The sequence below is a fragment of the Furipterus horrens genome, unplaced genomic scaffold (assembly GCF_987537825.1).
Source record: "Furipterus horrens unplaced genomic scaffold, mFurHor1.1.pri manual_scaffold_3, whole genome shotgun sequence".
Lineage (NCBI taxonomy): Eukaryota > Metazoa > Chordata > Mammalia > Chiroptera > Furipteridae > Furipterus > Furipterus horrens.
This window is the reverse complement of record NW_028327173.1, coordinates 188,838,677-188,860,441: the sequence shown is the minus strand read 5'-3', so window position 1 is coordinate 188,860,441 and position 21,765 is coordinate 188,838,677. Positions and strand designations below refer to the sequence as shown.

General features: G+C 49.6%; 1 protein-coding gene across 6 annotated transcripts in view; it reads right to left on the bottom strand.

Annotated features, from left to right (window-relative positions):
* Positions 1-243: 243 nt before the first annotated feature.
* The window catches only part of RGS6 (regulator of G protein signaling 6), a 464,067-nt gene continuing 442,545 nt past the window's right edge, over positions 244-21,765 (bottom strand). For 2 of the 6 annotated variants that reach the window (XM_090271078.1, XM_090271079.1), the window contains exons 18-19: positions 8,975-9,041; positions 244-494 (exon numbers count right to left, since the gene is read on the bottom strand). In XM_090271078.1, the coding sequence (XP_090127204.1) occupies positions 316-494; positions 8,975-9,041 (246 nt within the window). In that variant the 3' untranslated portion in view covers positions 244-315. Of the gene's footprint in view, positions 495-8,974; positions 9,042-21,765 lie in introns of those variants that run through there. The other 4 variants (XM_090271080.1, XM_090271082.1, XM_090271083.1 and 1 more) reach the window with 3 other exon arrangements.

The following is a 21,765-nucleotide window of genomic DNA, read 5'->3' as shown; positions in this document are numbered from 1 at the left end:
GTCATAACACGGGATGTGTTCAGGGCCAGCTGGTCCTTCTTGCATTTGCTGGATGGCATGATCCCCCAGACAGTGTGAGGAGTGACGATCGGAAGAATACATCTCACATGGTAATCCCAACACCCCACAAGGTGTTCTCCTCTGAACGAGCTAGGGACAAGGACCTCTTAGAAAATGGGGTGTCGGTGCAAACTGTACAAGCAAGGGAGGATTGTAAACAGGGGCCTCTACCAGGCTGACCCCCGGCTCTGTGGACTTTCTTCCAGGTCCCCTCGTTCACCCACCAAGTCTGCCCATGGTCGCCCTTCATCGCCCTCACTCTTTCTCTTTCACAGTGACCAAATCTCCCCGTAAGGAAACTCTGTCCACGGATGTGGAGCGCTGCCTCCTGCCCGCGTGGTCCTCGGGCCCCGGCCCCGGCCCTGGCCCTGCGGTGGGCACTGTCAGGAGGACTGCATCAGGCCGGTGAGGCGCTTGCCCGCCAGTGACTTTCCCTGCAGAGACAGGCAACACAGAGGCACATACAGGTGCACACACACACACACAGGGACAGAGACAAAGAACCAGGTAGGTGAATTAATTGTTGCATGAGCCACAGAGGTCAAATGACTTAGCAAACTGACCCCTTTGATCTCTGGGTTTGGGAGCCTGAACTGGAGACAGTTGGAACAACCAGGAGTCTGGGGCAGGTTAGGGAGGGAGGGTGTGCGGCTTATACTCTTTTGGGGGTATAAGAATTTTACTCACCTCAAACCAGGCACTTCCACTCTTAGGTAGAGCATCTCTTAATGCCCGTGGGCTGTCCCTGAACTTGATTTTATTCAAGCGAGGAAGGAAAAGGTGGATTGGGAGTAGCAAGAGCAGGGAGGGTGGGCTGACCCAAATAGATGCTGGCTAAGGATCTGGGTGATTAGAAACTAATGAATGAACTAGCAAAGACCTGGGCATCCTATTTGAAATGCAGGAGAGACACACAGGCTTTGGGTCCTCTTGATGACACAGTGCGAGACAATGAAAGTGGAATTTGCCTCAACACAGAGAACAGGTGAACAGGTGCCACTGTTCGCTCTGGACAGTGCACTCCTGCCATCTTTTATGCTCTTGGCTCCTGTTTTGCAGTACCCAGGGCCTCTCTACCTCAGGAGTGCTATATGCCCTTCCCTTACCACCTATGTAGCAGTTCTTCCTGAAGAGACAATGACCTGGGACTGCGAGGCCTGGTCATGAGGAACAGAGGGCCTGACAGAGGCCAATTGCTCAAGTGCCTGGGAGGAGGTGACTGCGTCCATTTCCCTGACCCCTCTCCAGAAATCCATAGCATTGGACAGGGAGGGGCCAGAGGACTGGGTGGCTGGATCACTGTGTCTGAGAAAACACTCAGAACCCACCCTATTATTGACAGGGGGCAGCGCACAATGGCTTGTCAGCATGGGCAGCCGTGTTTGCAAGGGCCAGCAGTCCCTCATGTTCATTTCCAAATAGGATGTGAGGCCTCAGCTTGTTTACTGGGCTTGGCTGTGTGTAAGCTGGATGTAATTAAAAAAATTGATCAGGCTTGTGAAGCCTGGTGGGGTACTCAATAAAGCTGCTGATTGATGAATTGATGGATAATGGGCACATCTAACAAACGAACGACATGGGCTGTGACTTTGCTGGACGCTGGACAATGCGTCACCTGGCTTAGTGCTCCATGGAGGGACATGGCAGCTTGACTTGGAGAATTCTGATGGCAGGGACGGGAGCTTGTCCAGAACTGGAGCTGCCCTCAAAGCGACTGGAAAGTCTGCATCTTCCTCCTCCCGCCCTTCCCCACTTTCCTTCACCATCGTCACTTTCTTTCACTCCTCATTTCCACTAGTGAGACAAACTTTTCACTTTTTTCTCTCCACCTTGAAATGCGCGCGCACACACACACACACACACACGCATGCACACAACATCTCCCCTTCTCCAACCTCATCCGAATCTCCAAATATACTAAACTTAGCCTGCGGCAGGATACAGTTATACTAAGCTGAGGATTTTAAAATCAGATTAAAAAAAATTTCTAGAGGGTGGCAGTGCCAGTCTTTGCAAAGCACTGAGAGCAGGGAGGCTCCTCCTCTGTGTAGAGGGGGGATGGGTGCAACGGAGCTCACAGAAGGCAGGGGCTGACCTTCAAGGGCTCCCCCAGCCCTGGATTCTCAGACACGCTCAGCAGGCACTCTCCTTGACTGCCCTTTCTTAGATGGAGCTCCAGGCATTTGTCATTCAGTTGGTTCACCTGGGATTGTGCCTTCTTAAAGCAGGCCCGGAGGCAGAAATCACGTGTGTGTGTGTTTTTTTTGTGGGGGGGGTCCTCTCTGGGGAAATGTGGGGCTGCTGATGAGTCTAGGGACCCCGTGGTCTGAGAGCTCTAACAAACCTCCTCCACGCCATTTCCCCATGTCCGTCCCTGCTCAGATGAAAGGCACCGAGACTTTGGCTTTCCTCTTGATGCTCCTTATCGCGGTAACCAAATACTGGCTCCCCTCTCCCCCAACTGCCACCCTTTCTCCACCAGGCCCACAGATTACACATTATGTCCCCAAATACATATATTCCAGCTTGGCCATCCACAGCATTTGGGGTTCTGACTTAGCTGGCGGGTGTGGAAAAATAAAATCATGAAAGCTTCTGCATAACAGTCTGCGCAATGGTATGTTAAAAGCCCAGAGACAAAGAAGGTGAGGTTTACCAGGCATCCAAACCCTCATTACAGCTTCTTCCTCATTAGTGAGGTCATTTTGGCTGGACACGGAGCTGCGGGTTGAGGGAAGCTGGAGACTCTATTTCTGGAGATTTGTGTGACTATCTATTTGTTTTAGCTGAATTTGACCCTGAGGGCTCCCCATCCTCCACACCTCCCAGTTCTATAGAGTGGACTGGGTTGGGCTGGGCTTGGAGGCTCTAATTAATCTCTTCCTGCCTAAATCCTGGAGCTCAGCCTCTCTGCTAGGACTCCAGGACCGCTGGCCAGCCCATCAGTCCTGCCCCTCCCCTTCCCCCCAGCTGCTTCTGTTTCTCCGGACTTCAGGGGCAGAGGCTGTGCTGACTAGCCTAGAGAACGGTCCCTGAGATCGGTCCGACCACTCAGAGTCCAGGTGGTGCTCGCTGGCCTTTCTCTCTGCCTTTCCCCACTCCTGTGCTCACTCATTTACCAAATGCCAGTTGCTACTAAAGGAGGTCACGGGGGTTCAGTCGGCTGGTGGCGGTGGTGGTGGGGGTGCAGCTCAGCCCAGCTGCAATCTGTCTTCTATGCAGTGACCTCCCGGGTGAGGCTGGAAAGTGGTTACTCATGCAGGATGCAGGCAGGGCTAGATGCCTGGCTTGGGGCTTCGGGAAAGAATTCCTGTAATCACTCTGGCTCAGCAGCTACCTTCCTTCTGAAGAGCTGAGATTCCTGTAGTTTCCAGGGATCAAAGCGAAATCTGACAGCAGAGGCTACCTGTGTTCAGAGATGAGCTGCCCCAAGGTCTATGTTGCTAGGGGCTTGCTAGGAGCTCCTGAGCTAACTGTTCTGCCCAGACAGAACTCCTGCCCAGGTCCTCTTCCTCTTCCTTCTCTTCACCTCTGTCTCTGCCTCCAGTTTATGTGATTTTGTAGGAAACACTTAGCACGGGCAGGGGTAATTCTGCCTCTGCCTGCCATCTAGCATAGTTACAGGGGAAGCTGTTTTTTTAGGGTCTGAATGTGTGATGTCCCTCAGTTCCAGTCAGTTGGGACCCAATCATGGTGCCAGGGAGCTAGCTGCTGCCAGCTCAGACTGAGGCCTTGGCCTAGCTAAGCAGAGCCGCTGAAGGTGGCAGAAAATGCTATTAGCAGGCAGCCTTTGTTGAAGTGAAAAAATATACAGCGATTGAGGACTGAGCTGCAGAATGTACATTCCAGGGCTGTCAGAGCTTTGCATAAGGCCCAAGTGCTTTTCACCTTCGATACCTTTGGCAAAGTTTAATCTGATGGAATCTGAGATCCTTCAGTTTCATGGACCACGGGCTCAGTGCTATACTCAAACGCTCACATGTTTAATTCCCACCCTGGCTAATCATTTTAGCTCTGTGGCCATTCTTGCCGGCTGGAAGCCTGCAAGAAGGTGGTCATGGAATCCTTTGTTTCTAAAAGGAAAGGCACAAAAGGCATAGCTTCCTTTTGGGCAGCGCTTTAAGGAAAACCAACATGCTGATTGACATGCTGTGGCTCTGTGCATTGCACCTGCAGATACTAATCAACACACATGCATGATCCGGGTTACGAAGACCTGTCGCCACTTACCTGGGAGACTGACACTAAACTGTTTGGCTGGGAGAAGGACTGTGGCTCAGAGAGTAGCCCTGGGGTCAGATGGCATATTGGGGGCAGCGGAACCAAGAGCTAGGGGCTCAGGCAGGACCCTTTTCAATGCTAAGGGCGGTAAAGACATCTGAGCTGCTGATGAGATTCTCTTGCTGATTTGCTCAGATGACCTAAGACCAAAGTTACAGATCTGAGGCCCACCAAGTCTAAATCCATGCTACTATGGGGATAGAGATTAACCACAGTTGCCTCTTGGGGAGAGCGACAACACTGACAAGAATGGGGCATGAAGTCACTTTCTAGAGTGATGGGTGTGGGGTACATACACTTGTCAGATTCATTGAACCATACATTTCAGATGTGTTCATTTTGCTATATGTAGTCATACCTCAAAAGAAAAAAAAATCCCAGTTTTCATATTTTGCTTTGAAATTGCCCACTTCTTACTAATTCAGTTGCTTTCCCAGTTGCCTTTTTAACCTATCTTTTAGCCAAAGTCAATGCTTTCCCTCCTGTATAGGAGAAACCCAGGCTCTCCTGTCAGAGGAACTAGAATTTACAGCAGAATGCCTTTGGCACTTTACTTCTAGTCTCCATTGATTCAAACTGGTCACCTTGTTGTGACAGGCATTTTCATCCTTGCTAGTGAAAAATTGTGTTTTGCTGAACAGGGCTCCCCGAGTGACCCCAGTGGACAAGAGGTGGGAGTCCCCAGAGATGAGCTGTCCTCCCAAGGAGACTGAAGGTCATCTAGGAGTAGATGATGCTCAAGTTCATGGATGATGAGTATGTCCTGGGGGAACCTGCTGAGAAGAGTAGTCGGGAGCCTAAGAGCCAGGTGGAAAGGTAAGGGCTCTGACTTGGGTTTGGCAGGAGGGGGAGAAGCCAACGACCTGCCTAACACCATCGGGTGACTTTCCTGCAGGTTGGTGACCTTTCTCCACTGAACAAAGCACCAGGAATGGTTTCAAGAGGGAGCATAAGGAATTCTGTGGCATCTCCTTTCTGAATGACACCTGACATGGGGGAGAGAGTGCCATTTGCTTGGGACAGTTTAGAGGTCTGAGGAACTGGCAGGGGATGGTAAAAAACAAATCTGTACTTAACATAGAATACTTTCAAAAAACTTTTCAACTTGATCTCTAATCATCCTCCGTTGAACTTTGTGAGGCAAGGTGGGCAGATGAAATGGGAAAACAGGGTTATGGGCCAAGCCAAAGATCACACACTTGCTGATCCACAGCAGCTGGGCCAGAGCGGCGCCAGGAGGGGGTGGGACTGTCTTTGGCTTTCTCATATTTTAGTCGTGAGGGGCAGGAGCCCAGTGGCCGATCCTCTCTTGGGGTCTGTTTTACTCCCAGGTTCTTGTTGAGCTTTCTGATTGCTCTCAGGAACTAAAGGGCATTTTATGTGGTTTTAAAATATTCTCTTTATTTGACTCTTTAAAATTAAGCAAAGGGGGCAAAGGGGAAAAATTGGGACAACTGTAATAGCATAATCAATAAAATATACTTAAAAAAGAAAAAGAAGTAAGATACCACAAACATAAAACAATACTCAAGTGAAAAAAAAAATGAAGAGTTAGGTGAAAAGTCATAACAAAAAGTTCGCTGGCTGAGGAATTAATATACAATTCATGTACATTTAAGGTTGTTACAAAATAAGGACTATGATTAAAATAAAAATAATGAATTCTTTTGTAACTCTCATCATCTTATGTATAGCATAGTGTTATAAACAACCAGGTTTTGCCACATAAACAAGCAGGTTTTTCCATTCTGTGGAATCTGCCAGCAGTCAGGTCTTCTGAAAGCAATTCTCACAAAGTGTCATGGGGACCACAGGAGGTTCAGACACCTCACTCTAGCCTGCATTGTCAACTATCAGTGCTTTTTTTCCTTAAAAATTTTTTTAATTTAGAAGAGGTGAGTTGCCAATCCTCCTATGTGAACTAAATTTGAAAGGACCAACCTACCCCCTGATCTCCCAGGGACTTGCTCTTTGAATTTCTTACTCCTGCCCAATGGGGTAGCACTGATATCTCATATACCCTCCCCCTTGGGACAGTTTAGAGGTCTGAGAAACTCTGCCCTCCTCCTCAACTCGCTCGACCTTGGAGGTGGCAGGGTGGGGATGGTCTCATTGCCAGGGACACAGGTTAGCTGCCAAAGACAGTTACTAACAGTCACCATTGATTGAACATTGAGCAGCTATTGTGTGTCAAGCACACTCGACATTTCACAGATACGTGTGCTAATGTCCACACCATCCTTGTTGCTTAGGTATTACATTATCCCCTACGGGACAGATGAGAACACAGGCTCAACAGAGCTTGAGCCACGTGCCCGAGAGCCAATAGCTAGCCAATGGCAGAGCTGAGTGGGTGGGCCTTCACGACCCATATACCTTCTACTTTGTGCTTGACTATCACTCTCAAGAAAGGAGACAGATGACCCTAACCAGTGTGGCTCAATGGGTTTGGTGTCATACTGCAAAATGAAAGATGGTCGGTTCGATTCCCCATCAGGGCACATCCCTGGGTTGGGGCCAGGTCCCCAGTTGGGGGTTTGTGAAAGGCAACCAAGTGATGCTTTTCTCCCTCTCTTTCTCCCTCTCTTCCCCTCTCTCTAAAAGTAAATAAATAAAATCTTTATATTAAAACAAAAGGAGGCAGATGAAAACGCTTAGGGACTGTGGACTCTTCCATGTGCACCCACACCACGCCTGTGGTGGCTGCTGCACAGGCCAGGTGAAGCTCCCACTTGTGTTTGGGGCCCTGTGTTATTGGTGCCAATGCCTCTGGGATCTCCACAGCAACGCTTCCAGGGAGGAGAGAAGCAGGTGATGTTTACCTTTCTAAGGAGGGGCAGGTAGAGCTGCTTTATTCCATTAAGAACCCAGTGCCTAAACTGGGGTGTCCCAGCCCGGCTGGGGGAGCCCTCCCTGGGTGCTGTTCCGAGCATCTCTGCCTCTGGCCTCCCATCCTACCCATCATGTACAGTGCTCTCTGTGAAGGCCAGCCTCTGCCTGTTAGTTTTGATGGGTGGTGGGAGACCTGTCTTCATGGCCTCCAGCAGTGCAGGGACAAATCTGGCACCAAGCGGCATGCCAGGAGTGACAAAGTCTCAGCAGCTGTGCCCTGCACGGGTGGCACAATGCCCAGGCACAGACACCCGGGCTCCTTTTTCCAGTTTCGCATTCCTGCTTCCCTGCCTTTTTCGCATTGTGCAGGAGAAATGCCCCCTTTGTACTACCGGATCTCTCGCCTCCTTCCTCTAGGTCTGACTGAACAATGCAGGTGCTCTTTTTACGCTCAGCTTGCAGGAGTCCTTGGACTGAGGAGTGGAGCGGAGGTGGGCAATCCGCTCGAAGGCTTCCCTCGGCAGTGTGCCTTCTGGTAGCCTGTGCAAGGCCCGCCCTCTTTTTCTCCTCCTCCTCCCCAAATGGACTTTGGCATCTCAGCTCTGGTTTACTCCAAATTAGGCAGAGGTCAAAAATCGCAAAGGAATTAGGGATGTGGCTATGTTGCTATTGGCAACAACTTGATGCTACTTTTTCCAACTAGGAAGTTAAAGCGACCCCTGACTATGGCTGCAGGGGCGAGTGCCGCTGAAGTTTAGTGGACTGGACAGCAGGAGGAATCCCTTGCTTGGCAGTGTATGATTCTCTCGTGGACCCACAAGGACTCTAAATCCACCTTCCTCGGGACACTGCTCACTTCCTGCAAACACATTCACTCCAAACATGTCCGTTGGCCAGGGTTTTCGGTTAAGGCAGCCGCCAAGGCAGAGCAGTGAAGGCAAAGGCAGTCAGCACGCTGACCGCCCCCGTCACACAGAAGCATAATCTCCCCCTGAAAGTCGCTGTCCATTAGGGCACATATGCAGAGAGGGCCTGCTCATTTCCCTTTCCTCCCTCCCACCAGCAATGCAGGTCGGCAGCCGTTTATCAGACATGTGTTTCTAACCTAAAAAAGTGCAGCAGGGGACAGGTGAAGCAGCATTTTCAAGAGCTCTCTGGATAGAAACTTGGACTGATGGAATTCCTAGCCACAGAGAGCCTTCTTACCTCCCTACAGACCCTCCCCATGTGTCACGGTGATGCTTTTGGTCCCTGTGGGACAGTGGATGGGTGGCTGGCTAGCCTCTCCCCTGTGAGCTGCCTGACTCCAAGTAAAACCAACGGTACAGACTGTGAGGTAGCCAAGTTTCCCACAGGACTGGGCTGTGGGCCACGGAGGAAGGGTTATGGAAGCTGGATCAGGAGATGGAGCCTAAGGATGCTGCTGTTGGATTTAAAGCATCTTCAAAGGTGGTGGGCATTTCTGTCCTATTCTGCTAGGGGTCCAGGAGAAGTAAGTTAAAGGATCAATACCTAATGACATTATTTATGCATTGTCTCTGGGACTCAATGTCATTTCTGGACCTCTCAGCTCCCTGTTTCTTAGGAAGAAAATACTACACGTGCAGAACATGGGCAAGAAAAAATACATTTGGAAAAAAATGGGTGCCTCCAGCTGTCCAAGGACCGAGGGTATGAAAACAGGAGTGGTGGGCGGAGACGAGGCCACGGACAAACAGATCATCTCTTGAAAACTCTGGGCACCTTCTGTGAAGAAGGATCCCAAGGAAGCTTAGAGAGTGCAGACGCCGGGGTCACTCACCCACTGCTGGAAGGAAGCCACCTCGGGGCTGAAATGCAGCGGCCATTCTGACTCTGCGCCAGCAGCACTAGGCAATTGTGTTTTTAGGAAGGGAAGTGAAGAATAACTTATCCAGCTGAAACCATGAAGACCTGTGGCTTTAGGGGAGCCCCTGCCCAGACACGCACACCACTGCGGCGGGCATGCAATCCATGCACAGAGGACATGCAGGTCTGCAGCGTATGGTACACATGTACCATACACTGAACACGGAAGCGATTACCTGGCAGGCAGCACAGGCACCCACATATAGTGCACATTTACACCACAGCCACTTACATAAGCATCATGCAAGGTGCATAGGCAACCATGTGATTGGCTGTAGAGCTTTAACATCAGGCTCCTAAGGCACCAATCTTTGACAAACACTGCACACTTAAAGCATTTACCTTAAGATACATATTTAAAAACTGAATGGTCCCCAGGAAAAAGCCATCTGTGTCCATGGAAATGACCTCTCAGCTTCTGTTTCTGTCAATACTATAAGCAGTAGGAGCTTGCACCTCTGGTTTACTATCTCAAAACATCCCCGTCACCTGCTCCTGACTCCTCCAGCAGCCCCACCTGGTAGTGTGTGTTAAAAACAGAAGCTTTTGTTTATCTGGCAGATGGAGCAAGTGGCCTTGGTGAGGCTGCATTGCTCAGGGTGGCTCCAGGCAGGCAGACAGCCGACAGGAGATGGTCTCTGGGAGTGAGGCTTCTGCCATGCTGTGCGCTACATCAGGACAATTGGATTTCATGCTCCTATAATGGGGAGAACTATTCCTGATCTGTGTCTGGAAGCAAGAGGCGTCTTAGGGTCCTGCACCTCAGCAGAGGGGCACATGCCAGATCCTGACAATGTCTGCCATGTTCCCAGTCACTCTCGCCACCTCCTGCTACCACACAGCTATGAACCCCATGGCTCCCACAGCTTCCAGGAAGAGCTTAGGAGACCCAGGGAATTGACCACAGGGCAGAAGCTGGCATGCTGGGCTTCACAGTCCCTCCCTTTCCAGGGAAAGTAGAGAAACTGGCTCTCTGGGTCAACCTTAAAAATGAGACAACAATAATAGCTAGTACTCATTGAATAGTTCATTGAGCTGGTCACTGTAATAAACAAAAGTGCTTTGCACACATTGTTATATGTGAGATACCCAACTACCCATCTTTAACTACAAAATAAATATAGCGATACTCACCTTGGAGAATATTGTTGGACATTCAATAAGGTAATAAGAGCTAAGCACGGGCTGCAGATAATCATAAAATGAAAATAATAACACCAAGAACTATTCTGGAACACACACACTGCAAACATGTGCTAAGCACCTTATGTATTTTTCCTGCTTAATCATTTACTCTTATCTCTCCTTCACAGCAGAGACAACTGAGCTGCCTAAGTCACCAACCCAGGTAGAAGCAAAGTCCCTCTCAGGCAATGCCCAGCATGATGCAGACCCCCGCAGTATAACACAACGAAGTCCCAGAAGTAGAAGCCACTGCTGTCACGCCCTCATTGAATGCCAACAGCCACTCAGTGCAGTACCCATCAGGCAAGTGAGTGACTTGCCGTGGTCTTACTCCAATATGAGGTGGACAAACAGGATCAGCTGGGGCTGCCAGTGTCTAACTCTGGCTCACTTCTGTACATTCTAGTGGGCACGAAAGGGACGCTGTTTTCAGTGGGCAAAGCCAGCAGGTCATCTTCAGTAGGGGATGAGAGTGCAGTTGGCAGAAGTGTTGCTACCAGGTTTTTGACCACATTTAACTTCAGCTGGCTGGTGGGGTTCAGTCACACTCCACGTGGCTGGCTACTGACAGATTTAGGGAAATCTGGATGGCTCATGGTAGGCAGCCAAGTGGGGCCAATCAGAGCCTCTCTAAATAGACTCCTGCCGGGTCAAGATGCACCTCGCCACCTCCCTGTGCATCACCCGTGGGGTCCTGGGCAGGATGGAAAGGAAGGGGACCCTGTCACCAAATCTGAGCAAAGCAGCTGAAGGGTAGTTTGGGGGCTCTGGTGGCCACTACCCCACCTGCACCGCTTCCTGGTGATCAGGAAAGCTATGATTGAAGGCTTGCAAATGATGGCTCTGCAGCTGTGTCATTACTAAGGAAACCTCCCTCCAGTGTATCAGCGCTGGTTTTGCTGCCTCTAGCATCTCCCCACTGGTTTTGCTGCTGATTACAAGGTGGAGCTAAATTTTTCATTGACTGCTCCATCTCCATTTCCCAACTAAATCTACAATGACGGAAAGGCCAGGCCCTCGATCCTTGCCTGATGGTCTATCTTTTCCCACTAGGTATGGGGGTTCAGATGTACCATGCTCTTTGTGCAAATGAGAAAGGCCAGGAGAGGGTGAAAAAAGGTTCTCCAACCCTGTGAAAAAGTACGGGTGTCCCCTGGATCCCCAAACCTCTCTTTCCTACCTCTTATATCCAGGCACCTCTTTTATCATGCCTGACAGAATTTTAAAGAAGTGTTTGAGAAAATATAGTAACAATCAATTCTGAGTTTTCTTTAGCTTTAAAAAATGTCTTATTAAAACTTTAATGACTTTATGGGGATCATGTTTAATGAGAGGCCTTCAAGAATTTGAAAGCCAACGATGAGGAGAGGAAAAAAGCCATAAGCTATGATCACCATAATCACACAAGCCCATGATGAGTAGAAAGCAGCCCTGGTGAAGTCCAAAAGAGGGGAGAGAGTGTTTTGAATCGGGTTGCTCCTCAGGTCGGGGCTGGAAAGAGCGCGAGTCTTGAGAACCCTTCCCTTCCCCTGAGTTGGGTTGAAGATGAGTCCTCAAGGCAGGGCTCAGGAGGAGGGGCCCGGGCAGGGCAGGTTCGCCTCCCTCTAAGGCCTCTGGGGGCATGTCCTGCTCCTGACCAGGAGAGATGCTTTGGGTGGCACCTCGTCTACCTGAAATCTATAACTGGCTCTGTCATCTTTTGTGCCTTCAACAAAATACCTTTTCTGGATGGGAATAATGACAGGCCAAGCTTTTTCCAACGCAGGGCCAGGGTGCCCTAGGCACACGGCCACCCCAGCGGAGCGCAGCCTCCCTGTGCCGATGGGTGCCTCTGCGTTCTTCTCACTGACCTCCCTTTAGGGATTCGGGGGAAGAGCCCTGCTGTTTAGGGCTCAGCTGCTGCAGCAGCAATTGGCCAAAGGACAACAACAAAAAGCTGAAACCTCCAAAAGGCAAGGATGACATGTGTGGGCAGTGGTCCCACTCCTGGGCCGTCTCCCTTGCGCTGAGAGTGTCATCATCTGCCTCTTTCACCCTCAAGGCAGCGTCTGATCTGACTCTTGGATCCCTCTCCTCCAGTCTCAACAAATTCCCTCGACACGATCCATTCTTCCTTTCCATGGCTTATTTATAAACCACAGAATACAATGCAGTAGGCTCCATTTAACAGGTATGTAACGCATCCAAGGATTCTAATGGGAAGCGATCAAGGAATCCAAGGCAGAAACCTTCTCTACTATATCCTTGACCATTCAGCTTCTGAGCGTTTCCAGGGAGCTCCCCGTTCCTTGTGGGGACCTATTCCACCATTGGGAAGTTGCCGTTGTTAGACTATGCTTCAATAGAGTGACCCTCCCCGTATCTTCTCCCCATTTGTTCTAGCTTTGTCTGGAACAATCCAGAAATGTCTGTTCACTCTGGAAGGCAAACAAGTATATCGCACGATAGATATCGAGTCTCCTTGGGGGCTAATCGTCTTTATCTATTTTACTCTCAGCTGATGTGGCTTCCAGATGCCCCCCATTGTTCCTTCTGAATTTTCTCTGTTCAAGTTCCTGATAAAATGTAGGGGCTTAGAACCGAGACTCAGCATGGTCCAGAACAAGACAGAAAGCAGTGCAACGCTCCTCTGTCTTCTGATCATGTCACTTTGTCACCGCAGCCTCAAATTACTTTAAAAAAAAAAAAAAGTGATTGCATCCTGCTTTTGCTTATATTAAGCTTGTAGTCAACTACAATCCCAGCATTTTTTTTTTCCTTGAATGGCAGTGAAGGATTCAAATGCCATCCTGTAGTTGTGAGACTGAATTTTTTTAAACATAAATTTTATTTGGTTAAATTTTATCCAGTTGTTTATGAGCTATCATCCCACCTGAAGGAAATACTTTTCAAATATAATTGCACTATCTACCAAATGAGCAATACCTTTCAAGTTTGGGTCTTTGAATATGATCGGCATGTTTGTCTCTTCATTCAAGTCATCTAAAAGGATGTTGGATAGGACAGGGCTGTGGCTGGACCCTTGTGGCCACAATCAGAAATTGTCTTTCTCATTGACATAGATCTCTGGATTTGCCCTCTTACCAGCCGTTAAGACACTGTAGATATATTGTTTTAACTGATTACTGGCAAACATGGAGTGAAAGTGAGGGGAAGAGAGGCAGAAATGGACAGTAGTTTCAACCTTACTGCACTAACATTAGGTCACAAATAAATATTCTCTGGGGCAGAGGATGTAGTTGCGATAGTCATCCTTCTGTGGGAAGCCAGGCAGATAGGCAGGTGTGGAAAGTTCCTGCGCAACATGACACCAATGAGGCCCAGTCCTGTTTGGGGCCGTGGTGCTATTGCTCAGGACAGAATGACTTGACTGTGACCAGGCACCATGGAAGAACCACTGCCATTTGGCCCTGCCACTGCTGGGATGGCTGCGCACTCTGAACCCTGCCCAACTTCCCATCCATTAAAGAACCACTGAACCAACACTCAAGGGTCTTACTCTCATTGGCCTTTGGGTAACATCACTAAACTGAAAATCCCTCTGCTCTGGGCTCTTCTTATTGTCCCATTGACCATTCTGTTTCACAGTAACGTTTTACCGATTGTTCCTACCTAAGGATTCGAACCCTGCCCTCCTCCCAGGATGCTATGCTTCCCAACCTTGCTTACAACCAAAGATACTCATCTACTGCTTAAGGGGGGAAGACTCCGAGCGGTTTTCACCAGGAGCTCATTGTGGGGGGAACGCTGCAGTGGTCTCACTTCTCAGCCTTTGAAGTCCTTTGATCCCGAGCTCTCTGACTTCTAACTTTCCAGTCTGGACAAAGGCAGAGTTAGGTCTCTCCTCCCTGACCTTGACTTTAGCAGCTTTGTCCCCTTTCTGGATTCCTGTTGTTCCAAAGCCTGACTAAGGGCTGGCAGTTTCACTCTCCTGCCCCTTGGGTGGTGCTGCTGCTACCCGGCAGCACAGAGGTGGCGTCTGTCCCCTGCAGAAGTGGCGTCCTGTCTCCCTGAGTGGTCGGCACCTCCTGCTGTCCATCCTGCTGAGCCCTGCAGTCACCTTGACTCTCTGTCTTCTCACTGGACAGATGGGAGCCCAGAGCTGTCAGAAGTCTGACTGGGCGAGTGACAAGGAGCAGGTTGAAATCCCACAACCCCATACGCCACTTCTCAAGTGAAAACTCCTTCTAGAAGGCTGTCTTTCCTGCCTGGGGGAAGGGAGGAAGGCTCTGTATGGCAAAGGGCTGCAGGTCATCTCCCGAAATAGATTCCTGCCTGGCACACACACACAGCTTGCCCCCAGCCTGCCGTGCGGAGACTGGCAGGGGATGCGATTTGGATCCGAATCAGTGGCTGTAAACACACAGCTGTGCCTTTCTGCCTCCAAGGACTTTGATTTTCACTTGACTGGTCGGCACGTTGGGGTCAGGGGAAGGCAGGAGAGAGCCTGGGTGGGGAAGGGGAGGCAGGGAACAGCTCAGCAGAGCCTTGCACACCCCAAGCGTCCCCGTGTGTGAGGGGCTGAGTCATCGCCGTGTTTTTTCTCTAAGTGGAACTCCACAGGGAGGGTGCTTTTGACTGCTTTTGGCTGACAGGTTGAACCATCAACTGCAACAGCTGGCAGGGGGTTGAGGGGGGGCTGCGCATCAGTCTTTTTCCCTAAAAGTGGCAGGTCCTAGGGCTGAGTTACTCAAAAGTGACAGTCTCTGATCCTTTTTGATGAATAAAAATCTCACTCCTCCCCAGAGCTTCAGAAAGAACGTCCACCCTCCGCCATGTTGAACCACTTCCTCCTTTGTCTTCTCTGTATTCCACCAGCCAAGCTGATTTGGTCACCTTACATCATATAGTTTGCTTATAAAACATAGATATTTTCATTACTGAGCTGCAAAATTGTAATATTAAAGATATTTTTTCAAACTTTTCTTGGAGCCAAGATGGAGAGGAAGGGATAGAACCCAGAGGAGACTTAACCTACCACAGGCTCTCTAACCTCTTTTGGCCCAGTTCTAGCAGAGGACAGTGACAAGCTGACCCAGAGCTCTCCAGAGAAAGTGTGGTGGCAGGTGAGCTGCAGAGTGATGCTGAGGTCCTCAGACGCTCACATGTCATTCCTTTCCATGCCTAGCTGACATCACCCCCCACCTCCTGACATGCCAGGCTGGGTGTCCATCCCAGAAGGAAGAGGACTACAGAAGTGGCAAAGTTGACCTCCTGGGGTCACAGTGTGGGAGGGAGCCTTGAGCAATGCAGGGAGAGAGTCTGTGGCTTAGGGAGCCTGAGGCACTCTGAGTTCTGGTGCTTCAGCCTCAAAACCTTGTTAAAAAAAGTTTGAGTACACATCCCACTCAATTCTCTCCATGGCTTATTTCCTGGCCTCAAGGGCTAGCAGCTATTTCCCAGGCAGGAAGGCAGCTCCTCTCTCCTGAGAATGATTAGCTCAGAAAACTCAGGATGGAGAGAAGCACAGGCCTGTAGATACTGCGAGAGTCCATAGAGATTACCTAGTCCAAACCATTGTACGAAGGAGAAAACCAGCGTTCAGAGAGGGCTAGTGATTAGCCTGAGGCCACACAGCTAGTAGGTTAAGGCTGGAAATAGGAACCACCCTGCATGGGGCTGCTGAGGAGTTTCAGAGTCCCAGGAGATGTCCTCGCTGCCCCAAAGAGGAAGATTTCCATGTTTTCCCTCCCAAATACTGCTACAGAGGCCATCTCCATCTCTCGGCAGGCTGGGGTTTCATTACTGCTGGACGTCAGGTCTCTGATGTGGGAGATGCTGGCAGTCTAGTCTGTGACCCAGTGGTCCCAAAGGGGCCCAAGGACTGTTTGCAATCAAAACCAAGCCTGTGTGAAGATTTTTAGCCAATCTTCCCCTGCTGAAGGCTGGCAAGTGCTTTTTCAGTCGAGGTAGAAGCCCTCAGGAGGCTCTGCTGGGTCTAGGTATTTAAGAACTCATTCCACCAGAGTGCATGGCTGTTTCCCAGGACTGGCTGAGGGGGAGGGGAACAACCCTCGCTGGAAAGGAGCGGTCAATGCCTGGTTGGCTGCCCTCGGCCCCACCTTCCAGGAGCGTCAGCACCTGGGCCTGGAGCAGGGGTCTTCTTATAGAGCTACCTGGAAATGGGGGGAGGGGGGTAAGCTGCTGACTTTTTTAGTTCTCACTAGCTTTTTCTTGGCTTCTAGCTGGGGAGGGAGGAGAGGGAGGAACAGTGGGGGGAGGGGGAGGGGAGGGAGAGGTGACAGCTGGCTCCCAGAGCTTCCTGGTCTCCATCTGACTTTCCTGCCACGCTCTTAGCAGGCAGGAGAAAAATGCCACTGAGCACATGCCCCTGGCCCTCGCAGACATAGTGCAATTGTGATGTCCTCTTAGGCGGGGAATGAACACACCTGGCCCTTGTCCTCATCTTCACTCTCCTCTGGGGCCTCCTATGGTGCTGGCTCAGGCGCCAGCAACCCCGTCTCCCATGTTTAGAGCCCAAGGCTACAGCTGATGAGGCTCCCAAGAGGGCAGTTGAGGATTCAACTGAGTTCCCAGGCAAAGGTGTCCAGGGAGGCTAATGCCACTTGGAGTTGCTACTTTTCCTAACTCAAGTGCCATCACTCCGTGGGACTGTACACAAGGAGCTTTTCCTTCCCAGGCTGGAGTTCTCACTAGATGACTTTGGCCACCATCCCAAAAGGGACAATCTAATGGCTGCTGTTGAGTTTTGGCTAAAGGCCCTTTGCTTCCTCTTGCCTCCTTCCATGTACCCCCTGGTCCCCCATGTCAGAGTCAGCTCCTGGTGAGGCCCTCCCCACGCTGTGGTAAACCCTGAAGCAATGAGCATGCCTAAGAGAGAATGGGGGAGGGGGTGGCTTGTGGCTCTGGCCACCCTCACACCCTCCTCTGCCAACCACAAAGTCAGGAAGATGGCAGGGAATGGCAGGCTGGTTGACACTGCGTGGTAGGAAGTGGCTTTAGTTTGAGAGCCTTCCTCCTCCCCCAGTCAGTCAGTAATGTCTGGGACTTCCCACTCAAGAACCTGAAGAGAAGGCAGGCGTTGTAAAGGCAACCCACCACGATGGGCCAGATGTTTCCTACTGTGGCTTTCATGTTTGTATGTTTGTTTGTTTTTATCCTCACCTGAGGACATGTTTTCATTGCTTTTAGAGAGAGAGTAAGGGAGAGAGTAAAGAAAAGAAACATCAATGCGAGAAGGGAAGCATTGATACAGAGATTTGATTAAGACCACTGCGGAGAAGTAGGAGGGGCCGTAGAAGGAGTTTGCTCAGGCAGTGGAAAGCAGTCTAGGAGGGGATTGGCTGAGAAGCTGATGCCTCCAGAGCCAATGGAAATAAAAAGAGGGCTGGCTTTTTGGCTCACGAGCTTTTGTGGCTCCCTCTCTGGCTCTCTGGCTCTCTCTGGCTCTTGGGCTCTTGGGCTCTTGGGCTTTTCCTCAAAGATGCCTGCATCTCCCAACAGATGGTATTTCGTATGGAACGGAATTCTGGGCACAGCCTAGGACTGAACTGGCTTGGCAGAGGGTGGCGGATTTACTTTTGGGGTGTTCTAGAAGGAATGGGCTCTAAGGTAGAAGCCTGCCATTCTTCTGGAATTGTGTAGCTTTTGTGCAATATGTTGTTTTAGTTTGTAAACTAATCCTTTAGAGACTAACAAGGGAAAAGCTGGGAGAACCCAGGTGTCAGAGTTTAGCCTTAATTGATAGGCTTAAGTAATTAAAGCTCTGAGTTGATAGGCTTAAGCAGCTGCTTTTGAATAAAGATTCCTTTTCTTTATCACCAAACTTTTGCCTTTGGAATTTTGCCTAGAGGGTGGTGGGGGGCAGCAGGACCCCAACTTGCTGTTGGGTAACAGCATCAATTGGTTGCTTCCTGTATGTGCCTGGACCAGGGATCAGTGCCTGGGCTGGGGATCGAACCCACCATCTAAGTATGTGCCCTGACTGGGAATTGAATTCACAACCTTTTGGTTTATGAGATGACGCTCCAATCAACAGAGCCACGCTGGCCAGGGCTGTGGCTTTCCTGTTTTACAGCCTCCAGGAAAGGAAGCTTCTCAGCAGACAGGGCCGGGAAGAGACAGGCTCCATTCAATTGACCAGAGGCCATGTCTAGGGCCCCCTTTGAGAAGCTTCTATGTGTTACAGCCCTTCCTGAGATTGGGGTTCCTCAGACCAGGGCCACCATGTACAGTGCTGTGAGTCAGTCACTGCATAAGGGCAACTGAGGGGCAAGTAGTGGCTGAAATCCAGCCTGTGCTTTGCTTGGCCAGCCGTGTATCTGTGGGTCTGTGCTCATCAGAGGGAGTCCCATTTTCTCTTTTGGATAAAAGTGAAATATGGGCTAGTTGCACCATGCCATAACTTTTGGTTGTGTTTGGTTCTGAACCTGGGCCTTCTCTGTCAAATAAGCAGGGCTTTATGCAGGCTTGGTGTCCCCAGTCTGCCAAACTACACAGTGCTTGGCCCAGCATATCCCCAGACACTTGCTTTGTATGTTCAAGTGGGTGACTCAGAAGGAAACTTCTATTGGAAGGAGAAGCTCACACAACACTGCCTCTTTTGGGGGAGGGTTGCAAAGCCCCTTCTGCACCCAAAAGAGCAGGGCCCTAGTACTTCCATGAACTGCATTAAGCAACTCTCCAGGGTCTCATATAAAAGGGGGCATCTGTCACCTTCATCAGGTAATCCCTCCATTCACGATACATGGGAAACTAGGAAAGAACAATTTTCTTTCTCCAAATGTTCCTCCTTTACCGAGAAAAGAAAGGACATTGACATGGGAGAAATTTTGGATTCAGATTCAGTCTTGATAAGAAGAGAGCTGACGGAGCTAACCAATCACCCAAGTCAACATTTCTTGCCATCAATTAGTCCTCAATATCAGCTGGTCTCACATCCTTAATTCATGACATGAGTGGTCTTTCTACACATCTTTCCCTGCACCATGAGAATGCTATCAAACTAGCCTTTCATTGAGTTTTATAGTTCACAGTATGTAGCAGGTGAAATATTTGTGCAGACCTAGAAATCAAGCACTTTCTCTCTAGAAAATGGCTACTAAATTGCAAGGCATATTGAGTGATTGGTTAATTCTGTTTGATTAGAACCCTTGGCTGTTGAGGCCAAGTTCTTCAGATCCAGTCTCAAATACCCAAAGAGTTGCCATTGCTCTATGGTCGTGGGCCGTTGTCTCAAACTCAGCCACCTCTTGTGGGGATGTGGTGTCATCCCAAGAACACAAGGAGCATAAGTGGATCAGTGCAAATCCATCTCTATTTCCACCACTGGAACTAAAACACTGGAATGTACCACCCACTAGAGTCTTCATAAAAGAAGAGCAAGAAATTTAGAGGTTTTTTTTCTAAGTTTGGGGCTTTTATCATATAGATGCTACATTTCAGGACCTTAAGAGATTCTTCTCTTTCAGCTGGCCCTTCAAACATCTCTGTCAATTCTCCCACATGCACACTTCAGATGCTGGGGAGGTGTCTGGTGCTTTCTCGTTTCAAACGCTTTGTTAACAGACGTTGGAGAAGCACTGAACCAACATCACTTCCGGGCTGAAGGGACATCAATACATGCTCTTCACAGAGCTTCATCGAGATCGTTCCTGCCTTTCCTGATACTCATTTCTCATGAAAAGCAGCCTGGAGATGTTCGTATGTCTCGTCTGAATACTGGTCTTCCTCTCTCACACCCTTGGGGTTTCTGCTTTCCCCATTTGCACCAGTCGTCCAAGTTGCCCCACAGCACACTCTGGGTTTGTCAATAAAATCCCTAAATGTCCTCCACCCACACATCCAGGCTTCAGAAGAGACAGAGGAGTGGATTCCTGCACTCTCAGGCCATCAGGAGAGAGGAACTTCCATCACAGGCCTTGCCCTTAACAACCTGTGGCACCTTCTTGGGATGTGAAGCCACACGGTCATGGCAAACCGGCCATGAAGACAGACAGCAGACCAGCAGGCCATGCTTTCTGCCAAGTTCTGACTTTTCGTGAGGAAAGGCCATAGAGAGGGAAGGCCAAAGAAAAGATGAGCACCCATATTTTAATTGACACCTACTAGGGCCACTGTGATGTTTATATCTAGCAAATTCAAAATAATGTTTAAATTCAGTTAAAATGCATCCAGCTATGATAGGTAAACAACTAGGTTGCTTTCAACCTGGAACTCTTAGATTTTATGTTCAAAGTATGAAACAAAGATACTAATCACACAGTACTCAGGTTTTACAAGGACTTTCCTCTTCAGTGGGCAATGGGAGGCGGGGCAGGGGCAGAAAGGCAAGTCGGCATTGTCAGAACATGGCAGTCCGGTTGGTGTGGTGCCATTGGCGGGAGGGGGTGGGGCTTCTACTGTGGCTGTGCAAGCTCCGCGTACAAAGGCTCCTCCCTCCAGCCCAGTTCCTTTGGGCATCTGCGGCCTACACTACTCCTCGGTTCATGGTCAAAACATGGCGGCGGCTGAAGCGCCCATTGGACTTTTGACATATGCAAATGAGGTTTATGCAAATTAACCCAGTCCCAGCTTCTCCCCATAAGAAATGGGAATGAACTTTGTTCGTTCCCAGAAGAAATGTTGATGGACCCAGCATGACATATAGACTGGAGAAAAGGAGGGAAATGTAAATAACTTGTTGAATGTGTTGATGAGTAGAACTCACCCTAATAAAAATGTATGTTTGGAAAGATGTGGCGATGGCGCCTGCAAACAGCAAAATTCCAGAGAGCTTTCAAAATAAATTGTGAGTTTTCCCTCTCTCTCTCTTTTTTGTTTCTATGGGTTTTTAAGTTGGATTGGGAGTTTCTTATTTCTAATTTTTTTCTCTTCCTTTTTTTTTCAATTAAACCTGGTATGAAAACCTAGACTGTCTTCTGGGTGATTTCTCAGAGCAAAAGCAGCCTGACAGGTGTCAGGAGGTTTTTTTTACCCTTAGAAGAAGATGTGTGGCCAGTTCCATATGTGGGATCTCTGTTCTTGACTGCGACATTAGTTCTTTCTGGTTTGATATTGACAGTGCAGGCTGTGGCCCACGAACTCAGTAGCCGAGTAACTGAATGAGTGGGATTGAATACTTCCTGTGCACCAAGCCCTAGGTTCAAATCTTGTGGAGAACGGCATGGAAGGGGGAGCTGGGTCTGTGCTGTTCTACAGACCCTAGCACAGAGTCTCTGCCGGGGAAGACCTGTTCATTCTGCAGTCTCACCTGTTACCTTGGGGCCGCCTATGTGCCTCTGCGCTGGTCTCTACTCCATCTAAACTGAGTGTGCGTGGGGTAAGGCCAGTTCCCTGCGGGGACAGTGAGCCTGTGGCCTCTTTTGACTTCCTCAAGGCCTAGCTCCTGGGAGCACAGGGACAGAGCAGGGACGTCCTTCTCCCTCCACCCTACCCTATTCTCCCTGTCACACTATGCAAGTGAGGCTGACGAGGGCTAGGACTCATGCAGAGGCCACTAACACACGCCAGCTGGACCACATCGCCGGCACCCATGCAGCATAGCCGCCTCCTACACAC